Source organism: Ambystoma mexicanum, chromosome 10 (assembly GCF_040938575.1).
Source record: "Ambystoma mexicanum isolate Mex_15411 chromosome 10, UKY_AmexF1_1, whole genome shotgun sequence".
NCBI lineage: Eukaryota > Metazoa > Chordata > Amphibia > Caudata > Ambystomatidae > Ambystoma > Ambystoma mexicanum.
The window spans coordinates 230,284,600-230,308,977 of record NC_090932.1 but is presented as its reverse complement, the minus strand read 5'-3'; the positions used below and the strand labels follow the sequence as shown (position 1 = coordinate 230,308,977).

The window sequence follows — 24,378 nt, the reverse complement described above, 5'->3', positions numbered from 1 at the left end:
TCTTTGTCCCAGGACATCTAACAGTCATACGTGAGGAAGTCAGGGGAGCTGAGTCAAATTACCCCACAAAGGCAGGGGAAGGGTTGGGTGGATCAGTTGTAGGAAAAGGGGGATATCATGTCTCTCCTAAAGGCATTCCACTGCCAGTTCCCCCAGACTCACCACCCAGACGATCCTCCCTTGCTTGTTCACCCCCAGGGTCGGGATCCAAAAGCGATGGGTTTTTCCTGGCCACCAATGAGAGGACCTATGAGGAATAGGAGTGGGAATGCCCTCAGGTTTCTCACAGCACACAGGCCCTAGCTCTGCCTTATTTGAGCCCGACCTCACCGCCACAGTCAGCAGTGCCGCCTCCAAAGCCACCTCTTCCACCAGTGCCACCTTAGCCTACACCAACATTGCAGGCCACAAAGGCCACAGCTCCAAGGGAAGGCGCTCCTGCCACTAAAAATACAATTGTTCGAGTGACACAAGATATGGGTCCTGATACCGATACAGCGAAGGAGGTCCCTAGGTCGTAGTGAACACTCTCTGAGCTATGTTCTATTGGAATCCTTTTGCCCCACTTGTGGAATTTGTTACCAGTCTTTTTCCACCCATGTTTCTGTTGCTGGAATGCCTGTGCTCAGATCACTCAGTGACACTATCTACTCTGTGTGACCCACTTTCCTTCTGTGTGCTTTGCCCTATGTTGAGGCGCTGGTGGGAGATTTTGAAGTGACCCATACCTTCTGTACACTTCACTGTAGCTTGAGGCACTTGCAGGGGATTTTCAGGCAGGCTCCACCAAAGAATTCCAGGCTGTTATGAAACCGAAGCAGCTAGTAAGGGCCCTCTTCTCAATAGCACCCCGCCCCAGTGATTCCTTATTCTGTACCCTGCCCTCTGCTTCCATCCCCACTGACAAGTGGATCTGGGATGACATTGGTATTGCATTCCCTGTTTTTACTATCATCTTCATGGTGGGGTGCCTGTCAGGCCCAAGGATGCGCGGACTGGGGTTTAGACAGATGTGGCACAGTTGTGCCCTCCCTCATGTTCCCACAGATCACTGTGAGGGCCCCTGTGGGCCTACCAGACTTTGGTCTAAGGTGTGCGTCTACACTACTGGTCTTTGGACCAAAGTGTAGGCCACTCAAAGTATCTAGTACTCCCTAGAGGCACATTTATGTATGGTATGGAAGACATTTATTACAATGAGGGTGATCTTGTCCCCTTTGGGCTGAACCCTTATGCCCCAGAGAAGTTAGGGACTTACCAGATTCATTTTAGGTGAAGGAGAGAAACCTTTAGGATCTTGCTAGCAGTTTACAAGAGGCAAGTGGTCTGAATACTCCAGAATGTTATATGCTCCTTGCAGCTTCACCAGGTTAACCTCAGGCTTCATTTCAACACCTGATAACAATTCTAAGCTGGACACCATAGTGTTGTCTGCTCTATGTAGGCCCAAGGTGCAATTTGAACTGAAAGACATTCTTGATGAAGATCCGCAGAGGGAGACCCTCCTGCCCTTTAACCAAGCAGTTGAGGCCCCGGTCCTGGTGCTATGGTCAAAACTGGCTTCGGTACTGACTGTGGACCAGGATCTGGCAAACAAACTCAGGGCGGCCCTTTCTAGCCCGTCTTCCCTATATGCACATGCCAACCCCTGAGAGCATAGTGGTCCAGGCAGCCAGTGCAAATCTGAAGACAACGTCTATCCCTCGATTACTTCTCAACAGGGAAAATAAGGGGCTTGATGCCTGAGGAAGAAAGGTCTTTGGCTAAGGCAGCCTAGGTCTGAGAGCCGCCCACACTTCGGTGCCATGGCCAAAGTCTCCTTAGGCCTTTGGTCTGCCACCTCAGGAGCTGCATAACATCTCCCCATGGGAGATATAAGAGAAGTAATTGAAGGACTGGTCAAGGATTACAAGGAGGTGTCCTGACAAATGCTTCTGTCAGACCTGGACTCGGCTGACTGCATGGCTCATACGATGGCAATAGGGACGGTGTTGAGGAGATACTCCTGGCTGAGGGTCTCTGGTTTCACCTCATATGTCCCGGGTAAGCTCTTACACATGCCGTTTGACAGCATCTAATTATTTGGGGCAAAAGCTGATCTGCCCTTCCAGAAATTCAAGTGCTTCAAGGCAACAACTTAATCATCTGTGGGCCTTACAGACCAGTAGTGGGTTTTGCCCATAAGCCCCCCCTGGCAAATAGATGCAGTGCCAGCCAGCTAGGGGACAGGGCATAGGTGCTCCAAGAGGATTCTACCGTGCCCTCCTCAGATCAGAGTTTGAAGCCCTTGATAATCAGACCCCCACCACTCATCCCCTGTGGGAGGCAGGATTTCCTGGTTCGGCGAGGATTTGGTACTTACCACATGCGACGCTTGGGCCTTGCAGGTCACCCACCAGGGATACTGTCTCCCCTTTGCTCAACACCCTCCAAATCATTCCCCAACCAATCAATGCTTGCCTCTGCATGAGGAGGTTCATCAGTTTCTGGCGAAGGGCACCATAGGCACATTCACGCTTGGAATGAAGCATCCTGCAGTTCCAGCTAGATGAGCCTACAGTAACCATCTTGAGCTCGTCTGTGCACAGGTACAGGTTCACAAGCCACAGACCCAGTATAGGATGTAAGTTCCCGTCCTTCTTCAGCACCAGAAAATAGGTTGAATACCAACCCTTGATGCCTACTTCCATGTGCCCATCTACCGAAGGTACAGGAAGTATCTAAGATTCACAGTACGGCATTGCCACTACCAATGCAAGGTACTGCCCTTTGGTCTCTCTTCGACACCCAGTGTTTTCACCAAGTTGATGGCAGTGGTTGTGGCACTCCTCAAAAGGGAAGGCATTCATGTCTTTACCTATCTGGACGACTGGCTCGGCCAAGCTAGTTCCCCAGACCAGCCATCGACACATTTGACCGAACATGCAGCTGTGTGCACAGCTTGGGCTCCTCCCTGAACTTCAAGAAGTCAAAGATTTCGCTATGCCAGGCCTTCTGTTTCATCAGAGCGGTCTTGGACACTCACCTGCGCAGGGCCTTCCCGCATTGAGTAGTGAACATCTTCCAAGATAGTCCATGTCCTCCAATGACAGGAGAAAGTTCCAGACTTCCTGTTCTTGCTGGGTGTTATGGCCTACTGCTTTCTTGTAGTGCCAGAGGCCCGGCTACTCGTGAGGTCACTACAGTGGTTTCTTAGTTGTCAGTGGTCTCAGTTTTAGGGGCCCACCTTGGATTTTCTTCAGGTATCAGCAAAAGTGTCTAGAGACCTGGAATGGTGGTCTCATAGAGACAACCTACTGAAGAGGGCCTTATTCAGACAGCTCTCGCCCCAACTGACTCTAGTCTTGAACAGGTCCCTGAAAGGTTGGGGCACTCTCCTACAAGACCTGATCTCCATCAGAATGCCAGGAACAAATCAACTTCCTGGAGATGAGAGCAATCAGGCTGGACCTTGTCGCCTTCCTCTCTCTAGTACGGGGCAAGACTGTACTGGCTCTGATGGACAACACAGTGGCCAATCACAATCTCAACAAACAGGGTGGTTTGGGCTCCTTGCCTCTGTGCAGAGATGCAATGCAACTGTGGTTCTGTGCACCAGAGAACAGCGTGCCTCTGACAGCAGCTCATCTAGCGGAAGGGAGTATATCACTGCAGATGCCTTGAGCAGACAGAGCTCTGTCAGGAAGTAGTTCTGGTGGAGGTTTTCTTCCATTGTGGACTTTCACTTTCAGTGCATACAGGAAGTGCTAGTGGTTCTGCTTCAGGGAGTTCCCATGATGGGGAGCTCTGGGAAACGCTTTGATGGTCGAGTGGGATTTTACCCTGCTGTATGCATTCCCACCGATCCCTGTCATACCGCTGGTTATCAAGACACTGCGCCTATTGGGTCCACAATGATCTTGATCAATTTGGATTGGCTCAGAGAATGTGGTACCTCGAGTTGCTGGATGTGCCCATCTGCCTCGTGGCTTCCACAGAGAGTGAATCTTCCCTTCCATTCGGAAGGATGGATCCTCCATCCAAACTTTTCCAGCCTGAACCTTAATGCCTAGCTGCTGAAAGGTTGGGATCTGATAAATCCCACTCCCACAGGGAGTGGGATTTATCAGAGGAGGTACTGGATTTTCTCCTCTCTGCTATGAGACCCACCACCAAATCTATTTCTGCATGCACGTAGCATAGGTTTTCAGCTTGAAGCTAGAAGAGGTATCTGGACCCTTTTACCTGTTCCACATCCTCTGTTCTAGATTTTCTGTTTTCTTTAGCCCAGGCAGGTCTGCAGATTGGCACTGTAAATGGGGATCTTGCTATCATTTTGGGTTTCAAGAGAACCCTGGAGCATAGCTCATTCTTCATGATCCCCAGGGTCATTCAATTTCTGCAGGGATTGTGCAATCAGTTTCCCCAATGCCAGTTTGTTGTTTGAGATTGGGACTTGAATCTAGTGTTAATGTTTGTTATAGGCACTCCATTTGAGCTTGTTCATTCTTGTTCTTTACAATTACTCACCCTTACAATGATTTTCCTGGTCTCCATCACTTCTACTAGATGGGTGAGTGAGCTCCTGGTGTTATCAGTTAGACCTCCCTAGTTACTCTTTTCCAAACTCCCTGTTTGGTTTTCTCCAAAGAGGTGACGTTGACGGTCAGACCAACCTTCCTGCGGAGATGGTCTCTGATCTCTCTCTCTCTCTTAAAACATCCATCTTCCTGCCTTTTTTCCTCATCCTCATCCTTCCAAGGCACAGGAACAATGCCATCGGCTGGACCCGGTGCGCGCCATCAGCTATTATGTCTTTCAAGTGAGAGAGTCCAGGAAAGGTGACCAGCTTTTTGTTGTCTATACTGGTACCCATGCTGGCAGGGCTGTGACCAAAAAGACCCTGTCAAGGTGGATCATCCACTTCATCTCGTAATGCTAAGTTCATCTGGGTATGGATGTGCTTGAAGGTGTCAGGGCTCATTCCACTAGAGGACTGGATGCCACCTCTGCTCTGCAAAATGGAGTCCCTGTTCTGGATATTTGGGCATCTCTGCACACATTTACTAAGCATTACTGCTTGAATTCTCAGTCAGGACAGGATGCTTGTTTTGGTGGAGTGGTCCTTTAGAATTTTCTGGTTTATGTGGTGTCCTTGTTCTCCTTCAGGTCAATGTGCTGCTATGGAAGTCCATCAAAGAGAAGGAATCCGTGGAAGGAAGAAATCCATTAGAAGAACAAATGACTTACCTCTCGGTAATTCTCTTTCTGGTGGATGTTGCTCCCACAGATTCCTCATCGCCCTACGGACTTAGCCCACTTTATGGAGAGCTAATACACCCTTGTCCTGCATTCCCTCAGCATCACAGTGCTAGGGAAACAGGGTGGAACTAAGGTCAAAGAGCGTGGTGCCTCTTTATATACTGTCCCTGACAGATTCACGTGGGGTGCATAGAATCATCGGGTGGGGCCAACGCAGAGCCGCACTACGACCCCTGGTGACGGAAAAGCTCTGAGAGAAAGATATCAAAGATGAGGAACTTGTGGTGGGAACATCCATCAGAAACAACATTACAGAGAGGTAAGTCATTTGTTCTTCTTGGTCCTTAACCCGCTCCAGGTGTAGGTCCCATTCCCTTAAGGTATGTCGCCATTGTGGTTTGACGTCTTGCGGCTTTCTGGCAACTGTGTCAAATTGTTAACACACTCAGGTTCAGGTCTTGCCACTCTCTGTCCTTGTGGGCATCCAGCCCATAGATCATCTTCTTCCCTCATGCCTCACGCATAGGAGGAAGTGCTTTTTGATTCTCAGCATAAACTCTTGACCTTGGTAGCCATGAATGACTATTTTAAGTCCCTAGTTAACCCCCGCCTCTAGTGTGCCTTTTCCTTCTGCCACAGTGCCATCTCAACCTAAAGGCATTCCAGCGGTTAGTTCTACTCTGCCAGCATTGGCCAGACTGCCAGTGGGAAATGCTTGGTCGGTTCCAACACCATGTAGAGTACCGACCCTTTGTCTCTGGAGCCTCCTTTGTAACCAATTTTAAAGGATCCTTTGGCATAGATAGGATCAGAAATGTCGTCTCCAGCCATGTTGGACCATTTGTGTCTGTAGGTACTTCTTCACAGCATGACTCTGGTGAGAATGTGGAAGAGGCAACCCCTTCCTCTGTTAACACCCTCCGCAAGAGGGTTTGTGGCATCAGGGAGTACCTTGGCTTCCCCTTTTCTGGTCCCAGTCGAAACAGAAGTGCTGGCACCGGTATTTTCCACCAGCATGACTCAATACAACCCATTTAGGCCACTCTAAACTCCTCTTTGGCCAACAACAAAACATTTCACATAATATATCGAACCATCAACTCAGACAATCTTTGCACACCAACACACCTGTCCATCCAGTCCTAAGTGGTGTCTGATGCTTTTCAATGGGGCAGAACTATACTGTTAGAGGTGTTTGGCAAAAGAGACCCCAGAGACACCCAGTGATTCTAGTAGAAGTGTGCCACTGGATTGCCCTTAAGCTCAATGCTGTCCTTGTGGCCCCTAGAGTGAGTAATGCACCTCTAGCACCCAGATCTGAGGTCTTGAAAGAACAAGTGATTGAACCTGAGTAGGGCTCGCCAATTGTAGTTGTTTGCAAGGGCAATGGCAGTCTACGTTTCTGCATTGACTTAGCAGACAGGTTTTTGAGGAAAGTTTCCCACTGCCCAATATTGCAGATTTGATTACACTCTCCAGGCAAAGCTAAGGTATTTTCCATTATAGATCTCACCTTCTCATGCCACCAGGTGAACCTTCATCCCCTATCCATGGGCTCAACCTGCTTGATAATGACATTTGGGCTTTTCTGTTAAAAGGGTGCCTTTTTGGCTTGTGACCCTGGCCAGTGTTTTCCAGGAGGCAATGTTCCACCTCTTTGCTAAGGAGCCCAGGGTTATCTGTTATCAAAATTACATTCTGGATTTTTGTGAGAAGGACCAGGAGCATGATGAGAGAGTGTGAAGATTCCTATGTAAGCTTGGAGATTCAGGTTAAACACTCGCAGATTCTTATAAAGTAGCGCAAATAAAAGTAGCACAGGAATGTGCAGTTCATCTTATTCATAAAGGTGACCTGCATATTCCACCATGGGGTGGACAGTGGCCCAAAGATGCGCTGTCCAGCGCCCTTGCATACATTAGGTCCAGGAGCGCTCTCCCAATCACATAGTTGCTGGGAACGCATTCCACAGAGACTGGCCCATTGTCACAGTCCTTCTCCATTCTTCTGCCAATGATCGGTTGAGCAATGTCTACACCAACTCTGAATTATTGAAGTGGTTTGTATCACTAGGTAGCCTGCTATCTAGGTCACATCTAGTCTTTGTTACAAATCCAACCAGGTTGCATCATTCAGAAGAATCTGTGGGTGCCAGGAGAACTGTACCAGTCAGGTTCGCTCCTTTAGTAGTAACAGGAGGAAACAAAAGACACAGAAGTCATTCTTAGGGTACAGCTGTTGTGATCCATAGCCATGTAATCCCAGTAGGTGCCCAAGATGCTTCTCACCTCCAGGAGTGGGAATCTGATATGGAGGACTCCTGGTTCTGTCTTTGATGGCAAGAGACTATCGACTCTTTCTCCCCCATTTCCTCTTCCCCTCTCTGACCGTGGGCTTTGGCACACTCCCTCTTGTCCCCCAGTGGAGATAGCCAAGCTCCTCTTGTTGCAGGCTACGAAGATCCCCCGTAAAGAAAAAGAGTGTAGGAGGTTGTTATTGACATTTAAACCCTATGTTGTTGATGCTTGCAGGACAGACATTCCAAGTTTTGAATGTCGGTTTGATTCTAGGGCTGGGAGAATTTGGATGTGTATTTCATCGGAAGGAAGAGACAACGGTTAATTAGTTCAAATCATCAATGTTAGTACCTTTTTGAGCTGCTGGTGTAGGGGGTGGTAGGTCTAGAGAAGAGAGCACTCTGTCTGAAGACTGCTAGCTGCCTTGTGCAATGGTTGGTTGTGAGATTATTAAAATGTGGATTGAGGTGAAGGAGTGAGTCGGTTTTAGAGGGATGGGGAAATTGTGAAACAAAAGGGAACCAATGGTTTGAAGATTGTTGATCTCGTATTATTTGAGTGTTTGCTTGCCTCTGGTGTTGAGGAAGGGTTGCGCAGTTCGGTTTAGTTTAAAAGGGTGCAGAGAGGCTGACCCTAATCAGTATCTATTCTTGCTTAATGTGCCGTGAACTGCTCTGTTGGTGATTGTGAGAGTTTAGGATTGATTCATTTTAAATGTTGTGGACAGGAATACCTGAGTGAGACCACTCTTTTGTAGGTTTATGGCATGTTTGTGCAATTAGTTCTATCTGTTCAATGTTATAGAAATTGGGCATCTGTTCATTGAGGATTTTTTGTGCTGGTCTGGTGCTGGTGTCAGTTGAATAGCCAGTTTTCCAGTGATTTTTTTAAAGATCAGGTATGTCAAGGAATTGCATTCTCCCAAAGATTACTCTTCTTGATAGATATTTCACCAGTGGCTGCTGCTCTCAGAAAAGTTCAACATGGGGTGCAGTATGGCTCAACACCATCCCTCCGACTCGAGAATTCTTCGACTCCAGCTCTCCTCAACTCCAGACATGATGTTGACTGTCCCACTTAAACCATGCACTTCACCCACTTATGCTTGCCTCACTTCCTTTTTTTGGCATGTTCAGCATGCTGTTCAGAAGATGATTAGCAAATTATTTTTGTGTGTGCCAGTAGGTTGGGCCCCGTCGGACTCGCCATCCTGATCGACTGCCGAATCCCGGGGACTGACTCTGAAGGGCCCACCCTCGAGAAAAAGGGTGACGGGGACGGCAAGCGACACAAATAGTCAAAGAAGAGATCACACTCGCTTAGTGAGTGCCACCACTACTCTTCCTACAAGAAGAAGGCCAGACATAGGCAGGACCACAGTCCAAGCAGCAGATGATTGATTTATGTGCAAAGGCCACAATTGTTGTGGCTTTTGCCTTGAATGTCGTCAGTGACACCATTGACTTGCGCTTCTGGGCCAGACTGTAGAAAAACTTTGATGAAGGGTCCCATGCCCTCAAGTTGGTCCGATTTGAAGTCGAATAAGGTGCTGGTTTCAGCGACCTCCATAGGAGAAACTGGTGCATTGACGATGTGCACCACAACCATTCCTTCTTCCCCATCGACCTCGCAGCATCTGAGTTATGCCCCGGAGTCTCGGACAGAGTTCTTCCAATCAATGCAGTCCATCTTCGACGATGAAGGCGACCCGATCCCTTTGGGATGGAGCCATTGATGGGAGATGAGCTCCGCCACGTACCAGATTTCATGGTGGACCAGGATGAGCATTTGGAATTGGCGGCAGGCCTTCAAGACACAAACAGATTAGATGCTTCCCATGATGTTGAGATGCATCATGCAGCACCATTCACGCACCCAAATGCTGCCGTTCATGGACTCGAACACACAATTCTGCAAAATAATCGAAACATGTACTTGCAGCCTTCGGTCTCAGAGCTCAGTCAAAGCCTTTAATGCAGTACGATCTTACAGATATTCTGGATAAAGTTCCCCAGTCCGATATGGCCCTTCCATTTTACATGGCCATCACAGATCCAATTTAGTTCTATGACAGCATCAATGCTCGATGCCGGGGTTGACTGAGAAAGAGTGCTTACTAGGAAGTACAAGCCGCACGGGGTGAGCTACTCTTCCTTCCGCAGGCCTGGTGGTCCAGGCCTCGACAGTGAACTCGCCCATTGACGTAAAATGTTCTGATGGACAGGCATTCAATGAAGAAGTACTCTCTAGTAAAGAAGATCTTTGCATTCGGGAGTATGGGACTCAAGGCGCATTTTTTGAAATGTGCTGTCAGAGGCATCAACACATTTACCAGGCGGCAAGGTCAGTGACGGATTCCTAGACATTGTCAATGACTGCAAGGAAGCGGCTTTCCAGGCTCTTCAGGCAGATCTGGATGCAGCAGATTGCATCAGCAGAGCAATGGCCTATCGACAGTCTTTCGCAGGACTGCTTACCTTTGATGATCCAGTTTTTTGCCGGGTGTTCAGTCAAAGCTGCTAGATATGGGCTTCGAATGAGAAACCCTTTTTGGGCCCAATATCCTACTGGATCCATTTCTGTATAGCAGAATGTAATGAGAAGGCAGGAAAGGAGGTCCTCATCGGCCTTACAGAGGGGAATACCATTGTGAGATATCAAATAGCCGCCATGTGGGCTTGCTTGCTCACCTTTTAGAAACATTACAGTCTGGATCTGGCTTTCAGACCTCCTCAGCATTCAGTTAACGCTGGGTCTATGAGGATGAGTAATCTCTAGGAGAATCCAATCCATTTAAGGAAAAATTAGTTACCGGTAATGTTCTTCCTATGGATTCTTCTCCCACATATTCCTCATCACCCTCTCTTTCTCCCCGCGCTTCTGAAAATGTCTGTAGGCTTCTTGAGGGCGAATGATTAAAGGGGCCTGCATGCAGTTTGTGCTAATTCGACCTTATGTTGGCCTGGCCTCGATGTGTGGCCTACATTAAAAAACAAAGAATAACATTTTGTTAGTTCTGCATGAAAAAAGCTGTTTTTTTCTGTTTTGTATGTGTTTCCTTGATATGACAACTAACTCTCTTGGCTGCTAAGCACGGGGGAAAAAAAGGTGGGGAACTGAGACAAGGGGGCACAGTGCGTAAGTAGGACTGTCAACATAATGCCTGGAGCTGAGGATTGCTGGAGTCCATGTACACGAGAGTCTGAGGGATGATGTTGAGTCGTATTATGCCCCCTCACAATATATTCCAAGAGCAGGTGGCACTCAGGGATATCTATCAAGGTGAGTAATCTGTGGCAGAAGAATCCATAGAAAGAAACATTGTGGTAAGTAATTTTTCCTTTTCCTCTGTGTGCAGAAATGTTTGCATAGAATTCCAGAGTTTGGTTGCGATGAAGGAGAAGAAAGAACTTCTGAGGCATTTCCTATTGCAGCTTTGCTCTGTTACTAACACTGCATTCCTGCATCAAAGTGTTCTTTCTAATTGCAGTGAATTAATTCCCTCAATGTTTCCCCCCTACAGTCCAATTTGGCCTCCTCAACACTGGTTCTTATGCTTCTCAGCAGGATAAAGGAGCTTCCAATAGAGAGTCGTCCTGGCATTTAGACTCTAAACTGCCCTGAGAGTCTACACCAAGGTCATTTATGGGGTAGCCAGTTCCCTGCTGCTGCCGATATCCACTCTTTGAGCCTCCTGGATTAACTGGAATAAAATCTTCCCTGTCCTTCTACAGTCTCTGAAATTCGTTGGGTTTGTGTGAGATATGGGCTGGGTAAGGATTCACTTAACCACAGAGACGATACATTCCAAAACGGTACTTGTCCATTTTCTGAATAAAAGCACACTATTTTTGTATTTCTAAAATATCCAGAGCCTCGGCCTCTTGCATCCTGGTATTACCCTTCTCTCTTCTGAAAATAGATGGCTCTACTTTACCTGGCAGATTCTCGGGGTCAGTTTTGTCAGCCACAGGCATTCCTGCATTTTATTGGGGAAGAGAAAAAAAGAGGATCCTGGCTTGTTGACCCACAGTGAGAAAGACACAATAGGCTCTTTCTTTCTCATTTCAGACCCATCTGTGTCTTTGACGATGGACTCGTTGGACTATTGATGGGTACTACCCTGGGATCACTGACAATCCACATACTCTGGTCCTTAGATGATTGCAAGGATCAAATCAAGGTCCTTGTATTCAGGTCAATTTTCCTGGCTATGATGGTGTTCCTGAAACATGTTAGCAATCAGGCAGTCGTGTTCTAAACCAACAACATGGCCACTATGTTTTATATTACAAAAGTGGGGACCAGGTCACATCAGTTGTGAAAGCTGGTTTTAGAATTGTGGGATTGGGCTATTCTGTTATCTAGAATGGACAGGTGTGTGGTGGCTCACAGTCATAACCGGTGGTTATGATAGATCAGTAATGGTGCCAATTAAACAGATATTCAAGGTCTGGAAGACGAGGAAGAAACCGCTGCTGGAAGACTGGGTGAATGAGTTACAGATGTTACCTAGTTTTGATAAGTTCACATTTTTAAGACAAAACAGGACTGAAGCGTATCTGCAATTGTGGGTATGTTTTACAACTTGTATGGTTAGTTTTGGGCTAGGTGTATACATTGTGTTATGAATAGAGGAAGTTGGGTTGTGTATTGTGTGTGTGTGGGTGTATGAGTGTGTGTATGTCTGTACAAGTAAGTGTCTTTGTTTCTTATTATCAGATTCGATTTAGCTTGGAATGAACTGTTATGACTGCATTGTTATTTTGTGAAATGACTTGGGATATTCCTGTAGTGTTTATTATATTCATTAGGATTACTAATTCTTGATTTGCAGATTTCAATTGTAAAATATGGATTTTGTTCACGGTTTGTTCCTGCTTGTAGACACTCAATTGGTATGTTCCTGTGAAAGTGTGGAAATAAAATTCATACCATTTTTTAAATTTATTTTTTTAAAGAATTGTGGGCTTGGGTCTTTCAGAGCAGCATCTTTCTGAAGGTCAATGCGCAGGTGGCTCAATCCTGTCCCCACAGCTATCCAGGCATGGAACAGGTCACGATTCTCAGGTCTACCGTCATTGGCATGTAGTCCTCCCCACTTTTTCAGCAGGTGTTACACCTTAGATTACAGTTCTAGAGCAGGTGCTTACTTTGGGCAGGCTGCTGCAGGAACCTTTTTGCCTGAGATTGTCATACGTTGCTCCTTCTGTACTAGCAATTGCTGAGGTTGTCTTCCACTACTGTGATGGATAAGGGCAGGCATAGGAGTAAGTACACATTCAAAGGGATTGTGTCCTCCGACGTATTCCTTATCTTTTGTGTTATCCATTCCAGCTTGCTGGCCTCTTTTCCGAGGCCAGCAAGCTGGAATGGATAACACCAAAGATAAGGAATACGTCGGAGGAACATCCCATCGAAAGAACGTTACCAGTTTGGTAAGTAACTTGTTCTTCTTCAGCATTGCATCTTTTATATAGTGACATGTTTAATGACTATTCCCCTACATCGAAGTGTGGATCCCAAATTCGACTTCTGGGAATTTTCAATAACGATTTATATCTATAAAAGATATCAACGCTGTAGAACTATATCCATAGGTAAGTAACTTTAATTTCTTCAGCAATGGATCTTTTTTTTTAGATTTACAAGTTTATTGAATGTTGCCAGACTTTGAAGTGGGGTATCCCCATGTCAATATCAGGGATTACTCAGTAAGAATGAGACTCTATCAAAGAAACCTGTGCTGGAGAACTAAACCTACAGGCAGGTAACTTTGATTTACTCACTGTTGTGACTCTTGTAGCCTGGTTCCATAGGACCCTTTCCTCCAAACAACCTGCCTGCCTTCCCACTAATAAGAATTAGTTACTGATTTTTTGTTTACAAAATTTGTTTTTATTCAACATTTTAACAAACAGTATTACGTTTCATCACACAACTCTTGATGTGAACACCTCCAGTTACTGCCAGTTTGATGCTCAGGCAGGAAAAAAGGTCGGTGAGCAATGCCGGGCACATGCAGAGGTGGGCGGTTCGAGTTCAGCAGTGCCATGCATGTACGCCATCTCTTTGCATATTTATCAAAAACAAATGATTGCATAATGCTCCGGGAAGAGTCACTAAGTTGAGTAACTTTACAAAATGGTTCATACCTTAATTGGCTATCTTTTTGTGGTGGTTCTACCATTTCTTTTCGTATATGTGGAGCAGTAGAAACTGGGTTGAACTGAGGAATGACGTTATGTGCGGATCTGTATATGCACCAGCTATGTCACAACCAGCGCTGGCGGTACTTGTGATAGTATGATGGTGTTGGTCATGATGTTGCAAATATACTCTCTGTTGCCTATTTAAAGATTTGTCATGCTCAGTCTGTAACTGTAACTAATTCAAACATGAGGGACTTTTGAGAGGAAGACTGTCTGCAACCAGAAAGAAATTACAGATAGTAGTAATTGGTTCATTGGAACTCTGCTCCCATACCAATGTGTATAGCCTCTAATCTCTGCTGCGGAGGTTGTTATTAAGTACCACCTACACAAACAACACATAATGAGAATTACCATTTGTTCATATAATGTGATGTTCTGGAACATTCCAGAAGCCAAAACTTAAAACACAACTGATAATAAAGCTCACAATGCCCAAGAGTTTCTGTGACTGGCTAGTCCTGGCACTGTGTCTAGGGCTCATTCAGATGCTATGTAACCAACAGCATTGCACATTTTTCCTGTTCTGTTGAGTAAATGTTAGCAGTCTAAGTTGATGTTTGTGACCGTATGCTATTCTTTTCTGATGCCCACAGATCGTCATCCAGAGAACCCTAAAGTTGAGGAGATTCCCAACTCCGGTGAGTAATATTGGAGTGATCAAAAGAGGTTTTACATTTTTTTATGGTAGCAAACCTGTAAGTGCTCCCAGTTTTAGCACATGAGGGAATCAAAGTACAAGTCAGGTGATTAGCCCAGCATGACATAAAGTGTGCAATAGGGGAAAACAGAGCCAACAACTGAGCCACAAGACCTCTTTTCTTCATTTCTACTTCACTAGTTTGATAGCATTCTCTGTGCGGGGACACTAAAAATAAAAATAATGTTAAAAATGAGAACAGGAGATTTATACTGTACACACCTGATAACGTCACGAAATACAATAATCACATAACAAATAGCTCAAAAAATGTTTTGATGCGGTGTATATGACTGATAGGAGTGCGTCAGCGGCACAGGATGATTCAGCTCTCACAGCTGCACACCTAACTGTACACACCCAGGCTAAGCGTGTTCGTTTGTCATGTAGAGTCAACCTATTGTTGTGAATCAGGTTTTACATTTCTGGAAGAACCTGTCTTCCCTTGAGGAATCCTGGCTGAATTTCCCTGGAGCAGCCCTTCGACAAAATTGCTGGTAGGGGCGGAAGGAGGAGGGACCGGATATCCCCTCACACTCGGCGACCTTTACACTCATGGGGTAATGTTGAGAGCCCACGGGAGCAGGGGCGCAGAGGTCGATGAAATCTGTCTTGAGTCTCCCAATGTGTGCCCTGATGTAGTCAGAGATGCTTGCCACAGTGACTGGCCAGAATGTGGCCCGAAAACAGTGACAGCTGTGGTACGTTGAGCCGTGACGTGCTGTGAGTGAGGAGGTCTGGTACCAGCCTTGTCCGGAACTAAGTCCCCAAGGGTTGAGATCCAGAAATATACCCATGCAGGTACTCGGTGTGAACATTGTTACAAATCTCCTCACAGAACTCGGGGTGCACTCTGGTACCATGGTCGTGAACTGCAAAAAGCCCAGTGAAGCGTGTCGCCTGGACGGGGTACCAAAGTAAAAAGAGCTGTGCTTATCCTCTTTTATCAGAGGAAGCTTCTGAGGTGATCTGATGCTGACGACTGAAAGATGTCTTCCCCCCTGCGCCAGCCAACTCTTCAGGGAGTTCTAGAAATGTGTGTCACAGAGTGCACACGTGTCCCGGTGGTGAAGCGGGCTCAAACACTCTAAACAAAGAGTGTGAGGGTCTGCTGCCAAGGACGACTTGTGACACCCGATGCTGCTTTACCTGGCATAAACGGGATTACGAGAAGAGAGACAAGCAGGAGAAAATAAAAGTAAACGTTACCGTGGGGAAGCGTTGAGTAAAAGAAAGAAGAGGGCTCTGCCCTGGAGAAAGGGACAGAGGGAAAGGAGCACAGAAGGCGGCGAATAGAGTTGGTCGCACTACACGTACGTGGCCGCTCCCCTCTCAAAATTCTTTAAGTGGAAATGCGCTTGTGCTTGCTATGGCTCCGGTCCCGTCCCCGCTCTGCAGGAACTTCCATAAGTATGGAGCAAAGGGGAAATTGGACTAGGGGTACAGTAGTCAACTACAGTGAGCAGTCTTTCTTTTTATATACATTTTGAAAGCTGAATGGCTCTATAGTTGTAAACCTGTCTACCCTGCTTGCTCCCTTTTGAGAGTTGCTTTTGAGATTTGACAAATGTTCATGGTTTTGTCCCTTTCACCAGGGCTTGGAAGAATCCATACGCTATTCTTGATGTTTTATTGCCCCAGCTGTAACCTTTCCTATATTTTGGAGGCAATGGCCTAGCGTAAAGATTGTTAGGCAGAAACCTGTGCAGTTCCCTCTGGGACCACTGCAAAAGATTTAGGACTACAGGTGTTTGGCAGTAAACCCACTTGGTAGCAGTCTGTACCACACAGATTCACTTGGTAGCTGTGGCTGAGCAGTCAGACTTCCCTCTAGAAGAGTTAGGCAGTATACAGAGTATTCACAATAGGTCAGAGCACACAATGGAACAAGTAAACACTGACCAGGGCTTGGTGTAAAAGAGATATAATTATTTATTTAAAACCACATCTAGAAAAACACACAGGCACTATTAGTAAGCAATTCAAAAACACGGTCTCTAAAAGATATACACTCCCTTAAAAGAATATTAGACAAGTCTTAAGTAAAGCCCCACTTATTTTCAGTCAGCGGTGAGCGCTTAACGTAGATGGCACTCTAATAGTTCGTTTTAAAAAGGGAGAGAAAAGCAGAGAACAAATTGAAACAGATCCCAACACTTTTACAAGAACATAGCAAGAGAGAAAGGCAAAGTAAAACCGTGAATTCAGAGTTAGTATGCCGGATCTGCTTTAAGAGAATCCAAACGAAATGTGTCCAAGGTCACACGGTTGCAGTGCACAAAAGTCTTGTAATGGTTCAAAAAGAAGTTGGATCAAAGAAAAGGGACCAGTTAGAGGGTCAAGACGGCCAGCCCAGTCCAGAAGGTTAAGGATTTATTATTACCTTGTTGCAATCTTTAGAAAGGGAGGCCTGGCGGACACGGTACCTTGAAGTGGTGAGAACGCTCCAGTGGGGGCAGTTGTTCCTGGCAGCGGGTGCAAGTCGGTGCTTAGTCCAGAGGAAGAGAGGATCTCGTCGTGGAGGAAGACAGGGGCCCGTTGCACTGCCAGGGAAGAAACCAGCCGCAGAGTTTCTCAGGTACAAGGAGCGGTCCGTTGATTCGCGGGTCATTGGTGAGTGGCTATCCGGCCGACGGGGTGCTTGGCACGGGCAGTTCGACCACAAACCGGGCTGGGGTGCGAAGACAGAAAGGTAAACTGGTTGTGCCCACCACTCAGGGGAAGAAGCCTCTCCAGCCGGGAGATCTTCTCTGTCCTCGGGAAGTGGTGAGTCGGTTCCGCAGGGCTCCACCGGTGGTGTCGTCGTGGTAGGTCGGCTCAGCTTCTTCCTCGTCGGATTCTCAGGTCCTGTGGCGACTTCTGAAGTTCCAGATCCCAAAGCCCTGCTTTTATGCAGAAAACCCCCATTCACTCAGCCTAGCTGTCACTCAAACATGCTAAGTGGTGAGCCGGCCGACTCACCACTTGGGCCAATCACACAAGAGTGCGACTTGAGCTACCACGGTAACTCAGTCCAGGGTGCCTAAACCCCCTCCCACACCCCCTGTGGTACCCAGACAGAGTGGCACCACTTTTGGAGGCTTCTGTGGAGAAGCCCGCCAAAAAGTGGAACAAAGGGCTCGACTTGGGTTGGAGTCACAGAAGAGAACACAAACGCCATTTTAGAATCGAGTCTTGGCAAAAAATACCAACCAGAGAATTAATATTAATTAAATAAACCGATGGTATGTTCAAGGCTATGAGAATTAAATAATGAAAGCTGGTAGCCTCGAACAATGGGAAAATCCCATAGGAAAATATTTGCGGTCGAATATAAAAAGTAGTTTCCACTGCCACCAGCCAAAACTCGATCAGGGGGGACGGAGACGTGCCCCCTCGACTAACAGACCCCGGGGCAATCGAATTGCCCCGACCAGTACGTCCACAATATGATGGTTTGTACTGGTGTCTCTTAATAATTTGGGACTAGTAAAGCCAATGGTGACTTTACATGCCCTGGGAGACAGTAGTCAGTCCCAGGTTATGGAGTCTATGGTGGGGTGTCACTACGACGCCCCTGTGTTACTGCACAGAGGGTGCTGTGTAACACACATAGGAAAAACACATGAGACCCTATGGAGTAAAGGACCCCATAGCCCATAAAACACATTAGCAATCAAAGGAATACCATTAATCATGTCCAAGAGTGGGAGAAAAAGAGTCTCACTCTTGGCAGGAGGAAAAAAACAAACTCTAGAAACCCAGCAAAGCTGCTGGGGGACTCACTAGGTTAGGAAATTCAGCCTAAAGAGAGAATTCTCCCTAACACTCGCCCCCCCCCCCCCAGACTAAGGGACAGGAGGATTTAATCCACTCCTGGATGAACCTCATACCTCTAGTCGATGACATACATCCTAGAGAGTCCATCAGCATTTTGATGGTGACACCCTAACCTGTGCTCAATGGTGAAATCAAACCCTTGAAGGCAGATTGACCATCTCAATAGTTTTGGATTTTCCCCTTTCATTTGCATTAACCATCTCAAGGGTTGGTGGTCAGTCTGAATGACAAAAGTAGAATCATACAAGTATGGCCTAAACTTCTTCAGTGCCCACACAATAGCAAAGCATTCTCTTTCGATTGTTGTCCACCTTGTCTCATGATCCTTCAGCTTACAGCTGATGAAGCAAATGGGGTGCTCCCTACCTTTTCCATCCAGTTGACTGAGGACTGCACCTATTCCTACATTTGAAGCATCAGTTTGCACAATGAAAGTTTGGTGATAGTCAGGAGCTTTGAGTACTGGGGCTTGGCAAAGAGCCTTTTTCAGGGTTTCAAAGGCCTTATTGCATTCCTCATTACATCTAAACTTTTTAGGGAATTTTGGAGAGGAGATGACATTCAGAGGAGAAGCTATTGGCCCATAGTTCTCAATGAAATTCCTGTAATACCCAGTGAGAACTAAGATGGCTCTCGCCTGGGTTTGAGTAGTAGGTGTTGTCCAATTTTGCACAGCTTCAATCTTACTGGGCAAAGGCCTTATTTCTCCACCTCCTACCTCATGTCAAGGTAGACCACTTAACTCTGTCCATTCTGGCATTTACTTGCCTTTAAGGTCATGATTGGCCTTTCCAAGAGCTTGCTAAACATATCTCAGGTGGTCCACATGTTTCTCCCAGGAATTGCTGAACACTGCTATGTCATCCAAGTATGCCATGCAGAAGTCCTCCATCCCATTCAGAACCTGGTTTACCATCCTTTGAAACGTAGCAGGTGCATTTTTCAATCCAAAAGGCATAACCTTAAACTGGTATAAGCCAACTGGGGTAGAAAATGCAGTTTTCTCCTTGGCATGGCCTGTCAGGGCTATTTGCTAATAGCCGGACGTCAAGTCAAATGGCTGCACCAAGTCTATCCACCAACTCATCTGTCCTTGGCAAAGGGTGGGCATCAGTCTTAGTGACTGCATTAAGAGCTCTGTAATCCACACAGAATCTAAGTTCTTTAGATCCTGCCTTTGGTACTAACACAACTGGGCTAGACCATGGACTAGTAGAGGGCTCTATTACCCCGAGATCAAGCATCTTGTTGACCTCACCTTTGATGTGGGTTCTTACATTCTCTGACATTCGATATCCTCTGCTTTTGACTGGCAGACAGTCACCAGTGAGTATGTCATGCTGTCCCCAAGGGGTCAAGCCTGGTGAAGGTGAGAACAGAGAGGCAAACTGATTCAACATAGATTTGCACTCTTCCTGTTGCTCAGGTGTCAGATTTGAAGAGAGATCTACTCCTTCAATTTTTTCGTCTAAAGGTAAGCCTCTGAGGAGATCAGGAAGAGCTTCACTCTCTTCTTCTTCCTCTGATGATGCTAGAAGCAAAGCTCCTACATCTGGTCTGGAGACATATGCTTTTAGTCTGTTGGTGTGGAAGACTGTTGGAGCCTCCTTGGGGTTGCCCAAGTTCACCAGATAGTTGACCTCTCCAAGTTTACCCACAACTTTGAAGGGTCCCATCCATTTGTCTTGCAAGGCCCTCTGCCTTGTGGGAATCTTAACGAGAACTAGCTGGTCTTGAGTAAACTCAACCATGTTAGCCTTTTGGTCATGCCAGTGCTTGACCAATGCTTGTCCAGCTTTCAAGTTATCACTTGCTTCTGCCATCATTTGTGACATTCTCCTTCGGAGACCTATCACATAGTCAGTTACTCTGACTGGCTTGGTGGAAGGAGCACTCTCCAGCCCCTCCTTGATCAGGGCCAATGGACCTCTGATCGGATGACCATAGAGAAGTTGAAAGGGAGAATAACCTACTCCCTCCTGAGGGACTTCTCTATAAGCAAAGAGAAGGCAGAGCAGTAGAAGGTCCCACTTTCTTTTAAGGGGGTCCTCTAAAGCACCTATCATGCTCTTCATGGTTCTGTTGAACCTTTCGACCAGTCCATTTGTCTGAGGGTGGTATGCGGTTGAGAACTTGTAAGTAACTCCGCAGGTTTTCCACATGGCTTTCATGTAGTGGGACATACAATTTGATCCCTTGTCAGAGATTACTTCCTTAGGAAACCCAACCCTGGTAAAAATACCAAGGAGGGTTTTAGCCACAGCCGGAGCTGTAACAGTCCTCATAGGAATTGCCTCAGGGTATCTAGTAGCATGGTCTACTACAACAAGTATAAACCTGTTGCCTGAGGAAGTTGGAGGATCAAGGGGACCAACAATGTCAATCCCTACTCTCTCAAATGGGACTCCCACAACTGGGAGAGGCACTAAAGGTGCCACATTCTTGGGGCCAACCCTACCAGAGGTCTGGCAGGTGTGGCAGCTCCTGCAGTATTTATCTACTTCGGCAACCATCTTTGGCCAATAAAAGTAGAGTGAGAGCCTTTCCTTAGTCTTCTTGAAACTCAAGTGACCAGCCAAAGGAATCTCATGGGCTAACTGCAAGAACTGTGGTCTGTTCTCTTGGGGTACTACAAGTCATTTGTTGTCCCCAGGTGCAGACTCGGTTGGTTCACTGTAGAAGACGCCATCTTCCCAGTGTAACCTATATTTCCCAGGCTCTTGCCCTTCAGCCTGAGCATCCGCCTTGTGGCGAAGACCTTCCAGAGTTGGACATTCTCTCTGTCCCCTACTGAAGTCTGCCCTGTTGGGTCCACCTTCTGCCAGTAAAGACTGCAGCTCAGGATGGTCAACAGGATCCAGATCTCCAATGAGTTACTGGCCTTCTACTAGCTCTTCTTCAGAGTCTAGTTCAACCACACAGGGTTGTACCTCCCTCTCAGCCTCAGCTGGAGGGGGAGTTACTGGTGTAACTTTGGACAACCTATGGGAAATCCTTGTTGGCTGCACTGGAGTGCTGGTTGTGAGGTTCTTTTTAGAAGTTTTAGGTTTCCCTTTTTCTTCTATTTTCTTAGAGACAGCAGCTGACATCTCCAGTGGAGCAGGAGTGATCTCTTTCTTCATCATCTCCTGGGGAGTAGCTCTCATGGTTCTCTCCCTTGCAGGTCTGGTGAGCTCCTGTAACCTTTTACGAGGAGGTCTGGGGGTGTGTGACACTACTCCAAGAGTTTTCAAGTCATTACCCAGCATAACCCTTCCTGGCACCTCACTTTGTATGCTGACAGGTATCTTCACAGTCATGTCATTACACTGGATGAGAACTGGTAATTGGGGAAGCATCTGCACAGGCCCTCCAGCTAACTTGGTGAGGCGTTTGGGTGCCTTAGCAGCATCCTCAGCCTGAAAAAACGATTTGTCCACCACAGTTATGCTGGCCCCAGTGTCCCTAATGGCAGGAGTCTCCTGACCATTCACCTGGACACTGTCCTTATAATACTATTTAGTATTATCTGGGATAGAATTATAGACATCTAAGTTCTGTTGTTCCCACAGACCCAGAGACACTAAAGAAACACTAGCTGAGACTCCAAAGGGTTCATCAGCCAGTAATAGAAAGTTTCCACTTGCAATTTGGACTTCCTCCTCTGGAACGAAGGCTAAGGAGACAAGCTGGACCCCTGAAGGTTTACCCTTACACCTGATATCTCCTTTCACATGGTCAGTAGAGCCACAAACAAAGCATTTACCGAATGCTTTCTGGAATGGTGGCTTGTTCTGACCTCCTTCTGGTTTGGCACCAGGAGTTACACTAGCCTGATTTGGTTTCCCTGGTGGCTTACCCTTTTGCTTCTGTTTGGGGCCCTCTTTGGAATTGGAATTATTAGAATTCTCTTTGGAGTCCTTCTTTGGCTGTTTTCCCTCATCCGTTTTCTGAGTAGCCCCTGAGTAGGGGCCAGGGGCGTGGCAGCATCATCTGCCTTGTAAAGAGGTATGCTGGTAAAGGAGATATGTCGAGCAGCCACACGTTCACTAAGCATTATTGCTTAGATGTGGCATGTGGTTCTGACGCTCTATTCCGCAAAGCAGTGTTGCAGAGCTGCCTTGTCTCAGGGCTTTCATCTCCCCTCCGCAGTCTGTACTGCGTTTGGAGTCTATCAGATGAGGAATCTGCAGGTGAATGCAGTCCAATTACTTATCGGTAAAGTTCTTTCTCTGGATTCTTCTCCCGCAGATTTAACATGACTCTCCCATCCTGCCTCGCTATGAAAGTGGTCTGTTGCTGTTTTCTTGTTGTCTGCTATGGAGGTGATGATGATTAGGGGTTGGCATGTTTGATGCCTCTTTGATTGGGTACTTTCAGTTGGTTGCCCACCATATGGTGCCTGTTCCTTACAAAAATAAATTCATTGTGCGTTTTTGGCTGTCATTAAGCCGAATCCTATGAATTCTTCCTTCTCAGCTAATCAGCTTGGGGGAAAAAGGGGAGGACTGAGGTACGGAGAACAGTGACATAGGGCCTCATTATGAGTCTGGCGGTAACCGTACCGGTAAAAACGGCACAGCTGCCGCTGCATTCATTTTTTTTCCGGCGCCTGGCAATGGGGACTTACCGGGGCATTACGGCCCCGGTGGCCCCGTTAATTGCCCATTGCCAGGCGCTTGAAAATATTACTCCCCATTCCCATTAGAGTCCCATTGGAGTCAATGGGAATGGGGAGGATGGATGCACTGCACCATTCATGAATCGTGCCGGTGCATCCGTCAAAGTCTGCAAGCGGGTGCCTTTCAGCCTGCCAGGTCAGACCTGGTGGGCTGAAAGGCACCCGCTCGCAGAACTCGTAGTTTGCCGGTCCGGGAACAACGGTACTGGCAAGCTTACCAGTACCGTTCTTTCCAGACCAGCAACCTTGTAATGACCCCCATAGTATATGCACGGCTGACATCACATCTGGAATCGAGGAGTGGCATGGTCGAGTCAAGAGGAGTCGAGGTCGGGCCGTACTGCCTCCCGTGTCGAAAAGATTCTTAGCAGCTGGTGCAGGAAGATACCGTTCCGATAAGGAATCTGTGGGAGAAGAATCCATAGAAAGACCATAAGTAATTTCTCCTTCGAGTCAGGTTTGCTACCTACACCGCTTACACAATCTACTTTAAGTCCACTATTGAAAAACTGATTGACAAGACAAAGGAATTGACTATCTATTGACCAATTAGAAATCTGTCATTCTTGGTCAAAGTTTTGGAAAGACTACCCACTGCACAGCTATAGGAACATAATGAAAAGCATAACCACCACCATGACAGACGGTCCGGAGTATGACATAACCCTCATTGACTCAAAGGAATCTATCCTAAAAAAATTTCGACACAAAGAAGAATGCTGCCCTCATCCTCCTAGACCTATCTGCTGCCTATGATGCGGTAGATCATATTATCCTCCTGGATTGACTTAAAGAAAATCAGAAAACATGAGGCCAAGTTATCACATGGCTGGGCTCTTTCCTCTGTGAAAGAACACTTCAGGTAAAAGTAGAACATTTATAATGGATTGTGTCTCATTACGATTCCTCATCTTAGATATATTTATCCTGCTTTAGCAGATCTTGGAAATATTTTGGACAGCAGGGTGCGCTGTGTGGTATTGCTGTTTAGGTGCCTCAGCGTTCTTGGCCCTTGAGGCTGGATTTGGCATCTGTATAATTAGATTGCACTGTGCCCCATGACCTAATTTCCTTTTTTATCTGCATGCTCAGCACTCTTCTTGGAACAAATCTTCACACCTCACAAATTTATCGAATTTCTCGAATGTACTCTATAAAAATCTACTTTCTCACTAGAATGTTGAAATGACACTATCCGGTCTAAAAGATAGATGTGAGGAATGCAATGCCAAAATGTTGCTGACAGATCCTACAAGATATGCCTCTGGTATCTCTGTACCGGTCACGAAGTAGCCAACTGTTTCTCGTGCCAATTGGTGACAGCAAAGGCATTGAAAGAGAGATCATTGACGTTAGCTCTAGGGCACTTGATTTCCAAGTCACCCAGCACCACCACATCAAAACGAAAATTATCCAAGGGGAGAAGCTCTGAATAATCCGAGGGTAGAA

At 46.6% G+C, this 24,378-nt stretch overlaps 1 protein-coding gene across 1 annotated transcript in view; it reads left to right on the top strand.

Annotated features, from left to right (window-relative positions):
* LOC138491306 (collagen alpha-6(VI) chain-like) overlaps positions 1-24,378 on the top strand; it is a 253,249-nt gene that overhangs the window by 211,380 nt on the left and 17,491 nt on the right. Inside the window, exon 6 of the mRNA XM_069617747.1 lies at positions 14,347-14,391. Coding sequence (XP_069473848.1) covers positions 14,347-14,391 — 45 coding nt within the window. The remainder of the gene's footprint in view (positions 1-14,346; positions 14,392-24,378) is intronic.